This window comes from Rhizophagus irregularis, chromosome 22 (assembly GCF_026210795.1).
Source record: "Rhizophagus irregularis chromosome 22, complete sequence".
Taxonomy (NCBI): Eukaryota; Fungi; Glomeromycota; class Glomeromycetes; order Glomerales; family Glomeraceae; genus Rhizophagus; species Rhizophagus irregularis.
The window spans coordinates 2,576,495-2,582,489 of record NC_089450.1 but is presented as its reverse complement, the minus strand read 5'-3'; the positions used below and the strand labels follow the sequence as shown (position 1 = coordinate 2,582,489).

At 24.6% G+C, this 5,995-nt stretch overlaps 1 protein-coding gene across 1 annotated transcript; it reads left to right on the top strand.

Annotated features, from left to right (window-relative positions):
• The first annotated feature begins 1,687 nt into the window (after nt 1-1,687).
• Nucleotides 1,688-3,049, top strand: OCT59_014761 (uncharacterized protein). Its single transcript, XM_066150221.1, has 2 exons — nt 1,688-2,497; nt 2,599-3,049. The coding sequence occupies exons 1-2, from the start codon at nt 1,918-1,920 to the stop codon at nt 2,634-2,636; spliced, it is 618 nt and encodes a 205-aa protein (XP_066002408.1). The 5' UTR covers nt 1,688-1,917; the 3' UTR covers nt 2,637-3,049.
• The last annotated feature ends 2,946 nt before the right edge of the window (nt 3,050-5,995 follow it).

The following is a 5,995-nucleotide window of genomic DNA, read 5'->3' as shown; positions in this document are numbered from 1 at the left end:
AAATAAATTTATTTTTAATGTATTTTAAAATATGATTTAAATAAATAAATGATTTATTTCAATTTATTAATAAATTTTTTTTTTTTTACTTTAATTTCTTCGATAAATTATATAAATTATAAATTATAAAAATTATTTAGAAACGAAGTATGTAATCATCTGCATATTTTACCAGTTACCAGTTATGTGGTTTTCGTGATTCTATTTACTTTATTTACTTAATGAGATTTCTCCTTCTCCTTTTCTTCCTTCCAATTATAATTATTATTTGGTAACTCTTTATATTATAAAGTTTAAAGAATTACGGAAATTACGATTTTAGTAAAATATACAAAAATAAATTGTGTGTACAAAAAGACAAAAAAAGAAAATTTGTTACATAATATCGGATGTAATAATAAATAATTTGTTGAATAATAAATAATAAAAGATAAATAACAATAACAATTATGTATAATGAATGTAATGAATGTGAAAAAAACCATCGCGGATCGTATTCCGGGAATATTTTAATAATTAATTATTTTTATCGTTTGATTCGTTTTTTATATATAAAATTGATTTTGTAAAACAAATGAATGATTTTCCGATATGGTATGAAAATTTTTCTAAACGAAAATCCCTTCAACACTTACTTTTAATGGAAAAATTCTTTTTAAAAAAAAATATATATATTTGGTTTATTGTACAAACATCGTAAGTTCCTTTTACACAAAAAAAGTACCTGTCATCTAATCTTAGTTAACCTTAGTTTATCCGCAGTAAATTTTCATATAAGTTAACGTTTTTTTTTGAAAGTTTATTTTTGTACTTTCCAATTATCTTGTTCTCTCCTGCTTTGATGTTTACTTTGGCGTTTAGCTAATTAATTTTTATTTATATTAGTTGTTTATTTTAACTATGTTTGTCATTTTTTTTTTTTTGTGAAACGTTAACTACATGCATAAAACATTTATTAATGGTCAAAAATTGCTCATTCAAAAAATTCAATCAAACCCTATTAAGCTCCCCGGTCTTGGCTTTCTATTATTTATATTAAATTTTTCACACGGAAGAAAGTTTTAAAATATATAAAATAACAATTGATATATTAAAATATATATTTTATCTTATTGTCCGGACTATCCACAGGTATTGAGTGTACTTTTTGTTATCCATCACATCCCTGATGAACATGCTATTTCCTTTTTAGATAATATAAACCTTAGTTGTACCACCTTCCTGTTAACTAATTTTCTTGTATCACTACCTATTCTTTATTATTGTACTTTTTTATATGAATCTACTTTTTTTTCATTTGTACTTTTTTTTTGTATAACGAAAGATTTTTATCATAATGAGAAATTAAGCCGATCGGTTCGGATCCATTTCTTAAAATATAACAAAATTCTCGTGGCTCTAAACTTACGTTATGATTGCGGGCTTTATCGGTTTTCCATTTTTCCAAGTTTATATAGAATTTATAATTAATATAATTAATATATTTTTAACTTTCTACTTATGGTTAAATTGTCCTATATATAGATATTTTTTTTTTATAGTCTTCGTTAATTTATTTTAATATAATAAAATAATTTAATATAATATAATAATTTAATATAATAATATAATAAAAAAAAAAAATCATTTGGTCCTTTGGTCCTTTCAAAGATATAAAAATGCTGGAATCTTGACCTGACTCATTTTGAAAAAAAAAGAATATTTTTTTTTTTGTACCAACGATTTAAAAAAAAAAAATATATTTTTTTTTCTCTTGAATTTAACGACTTTAAAAAAAATTAATCAACGACAAAAAAAAAAAATAAGAATTCCTTTTCAAATTATCCAAATTATTTTTTTTCAACTACCATTAAAATAATATTTAAGAATATAAATTTTTTTTTTAAAATAATTTTAATTTAATATAAAAAAAAAACAATGAGTCTCTTAAGAAAATCACTTATCATTTCGGCAATTTTGGCCGCTTATATCTTTGCAGTAGTATTCTCTGTAGATTCAAATACTGGAAATAATGTTTGTGACATATCCAAGAAAGACCTATTTAATGGAACTCAAAATCCTAATGGTGAATGTGTAACTACAGTTATGGGAGAAATTCCAAGCAAGAAACAAATGGTTTCAACTGTAATCCGTTTCCCAAAGAATAATGATAAGATTCCGGCTAACACAGCATTCACTATTAGAACCAAAACAATTAACTTAAGAACTGGCTTTTTCGATGATCCCGTAAAACAATATTACATCTTCCCACAAACTCTTGATAATGATGGATTTATTCAAGGCCATTCCCACGTAACAGTTCAAAAAATTGATAATCCTGATGAACCTCTTAATCCCGAAATCTTCGCTTTCTTCAAAGGTTTAAATGATCCAGCAGACGGCAATGGTGAATTAACCGCATTAGTTGAAAAAGGCTTGCCAGCTGGTGACTATCGTCTTTGCACCATGGTTTCTTCATTTGCTCATCAACCTGTTTTAATGCCTGTTGCTCAAAGAGGTAATTATAATTATAAAATTTTTTGTAATTTATGAAATTAATAAATGTATCGCGACGAAACTAATAAAAAATTTATAAATTTTTTAATTTTTTTTTCATAGGTTCTCAAGATGATTGTGTAAGATTTACCGCTGAATAATAATTTACAAATTTTAAAATAATTTTCAGAAAATAATAAGAAGGAGGTCCAAGCTTTTTTTTTTCGTCACCTTTAATTTTTCTTCCCCTTTTTTTCAAAATGAATTTTTTTTCTTTTTGAAATATATACATATATATATATAAACATTTGGACTTTTTTTTCTATTTTTTTTCTTAATAATGAAAAAAAAAATGTATATTTATTATAAATTAATCAAGTTAGAAATGATGCTACGGAAAATATAAATAAAAAAAAAAAAAATTCAAAATTTGAAAGGTTTTCTTTGTAATGTTATTTAATTTTTTTTTTTAGTTCGTCCTTTTTTTTAATAATAATTTTTTTTTTATTTAATTTTAATTACTTAAAAATATGTATTCATAATAAAAAACTTTTCTTATAATCTTTTTTTAATGAAAAAAAAAAAATTTTTTTTTGTTTATTATTTAAAGTTGTTTCAATTAAAGCGTGAAATTCGTATTGTTACTTTAGAAAAATGAATTTATTAACATTCATTTTTTATTTCAGAAATGAAATTTGTTAACACATTTATTTATTTTAGAAATAAACTCGTTAACATACTTTAAAAATGAATCCGCTAATATATATATTTTTTTACTTTAGAAATGAACTCGTAATGAATTTGTTAACACATTTATTTTTTACTTTAGAAATGAACTCGAAATGGATTCGTTAATACATTATAAATTTATAACTACTTAAATAAACCATATGGAATCTTTTAAAAAAGTCGTAAAAAAAAAAAAATTTAAATGAAAAAAATTTTTATGCGTCATATGCGTCAATGCGTGACAGCGTAATACGCGTACGTTTTTCAACAGTACTTACTGCTGATACATCGATTATCGCTAATCGTTTATCATTTTAATAAAAATTTTATGAATTCAAAAATTTTTAATATCATTACGTCATAAACCCTGACTTTCACGGATCCGCCGGCCCAATCATATTCCCATTCCCGACAAGTCACTAATCTCGATTTACCGGGATTTAATAATAAAATATAATACAGTAATAGTTATTCTAATAATTTAACCCGCTGATATCCAAAGATTCCAGATGGAATATTCTTCAACTGTAAGCCTGTTTGCAACCATATTAATGGTTTTTCTTGATGAAATATAAATAACATTTTTCCGCAAATGAAAGTCCAAACTTTATGATATTACGAGCAAATACGATTCTTCAAATAATAACATTACAATTTCTCTTACGCCCAATAATATTTCTTATGACGCCTCAAATAAACTATTCCCTTCTTTGACAATAGGATTTCGTTATTAAAAATATTCCGGTATCCTGTTTGATAAACAAACGTATGTGTAACGTGTATGTTTCGTTTGTGTTTTAATATTTATCTTTAACTTTATTTAGTTATCTAAAATTTATTTATTCAGTTAAAACAATTTGTTATTTATCGTGCATGATCTATTTGATAGGATTTGACCCTGAAAATCGGTAAATAAATGAGCATTCGATTTATTTATTATTTATTATTATTATTATCATTCGATAGGAATCATAGGATGATCACACAACCCCCCTTTTCACTTTTGAAATTATCCTTTTTTTTATTTTATATACCAATTTTTAGTTAATTCAAAAAAAAGTTAATTCATATAAAAATGAGCTGTTTATATGATTCGATAATTGAAATCATAAATCCAAATATGGGATTATTCATATTTATTTATTCCCGATGATTTAAAAAATTAGTATTGTTCATTTTGAAAAACATTTTAGATTTTTAAGATAAAAAGTTTTTTTTTTTTGGTGTGATTTTTTTTTTTTCAAATTAATTAAATTAATTATGAACATGAGTTATAATAAATATATTGAATATTAATCGTTAGTGTTGTCATATTTTTGTCAAATTTTTAAATAAAAAAAAAATTTTTTTTTTTACATATTTACTATTTAAGGGTTAAATTAATAGAAATTTCGAAACATGAAAACATGAAAGAAATGATTTCCTTAAAAAAAATTTGTTTGTACTTTTTATTCGTGCACATTTTTCGTCTTTTTCAAGATTAAACTTCGGTATAACAAACCTCCAGTTGGGAAATTTTGGATCTTGATAATTTCTGTAACATACAATAATATACTTATTATATATCTTACTATATATAGTATCATATATTATTGTATAAAGATCTATCCGATATAAAGTTTTGACCAGGCGTGATCTGCGTGTCATAGTGCTGCCCGAATTCTATCCCAGCATTATGTGGTATATGTGATATTGGTTTTTTTTTGATCGACCTCATAAAACAAAATATTATATCTGAAAACTCCGTCGGTAACGAATCTTTTCTCATGCTAAAATCTCTATATACTATACTTAATTTCTAATACCAATCATTCGACCTGTGACAAATTATAAGATTTGATTTACAATCTTTTTTACTGTATTGAAGAGCTTGCTTTCGATATTCCAAAGCTGTATCTAAAATTCATTGTAATCTTTCAGCAAAGAAGATGAATATTATGGTACTCATTTTAGGGTAGGATTCTTCTTATATGATGAATCTTACCTGATCTGATTGTAAAAAAAACAATCAAATGTTTTTATGATAAAAAATAATTTGTAACAAAAACGTATTCAACGTAGTTTCTAAAAAAAAAAAACTGTCATTATATGCAATGTTAAAATTTTTGATTAATGTGCCATTACAAATAAAATGAATCTACACCAATAATCATGTGATTTGATCTCCTGATGATGCTAGCTTATAAATATCTAATCATCCGACATTCACTATCAAAAATTCTCCTTTTAAACTGGATTTATATTCCATGTTTTGAATTTATTAGATTTGTTGATCACTTGGAGTTTTTACAGAAAATATGAAATATTACAATATTCTTTACACCAAAATTGGTGATGGATCAAACAATTTGGTAGATCTTTTTTATTCGGTTAAGGAAAAGAAAAACGGAGGAAGGCATGGAAGTAGAAACTGAAAGAAAGGAAATCTTGACTACGGGACAGTTTATTTTCCATCCTGAAAATTGACTAAATGGTATCATTAAATTCGTGAAAGAGACCACGGTGACCTTTTGCGAAGTCCGCCATCATGAGATTAGTATATAAGTACTAGCTGGTATATGAGGAAACTATTGAAGATTTCTGGAAAATACAAATCATCTACAGTAACCGTGCTCAATATCTATTGAGATTGCGATTTTCTCTTACCAAAGGTCATGTTGACTTATGTTATATATTTTGGATTTCTATTCATTTGTTATAAAGATAAATAAGATCATTTTATAGCTGAAAAACTGAAGAAGCTTTAGCAATGATGAATCATATCTTGCTTTGCCATTAAGGTGAAGGTTCA

Bases quoted from the DNA above. Each gene is read 5' to 3' on its own strand.
- OCT59_014761 (XM_066150221.1), top strand. From the start codon at position 1,918: ATGAGTCTCTTAAGAAAATCACTTATCATTTCGGCAATTTTGGCCGCT. The intron at 2,498-2,598 runs GTAATTATAATT...TTTTTTTCATAG, and splicing joins AATGCCTGTTGCTCAAAGAG to GTTCTCAAGATGATTGTGTA.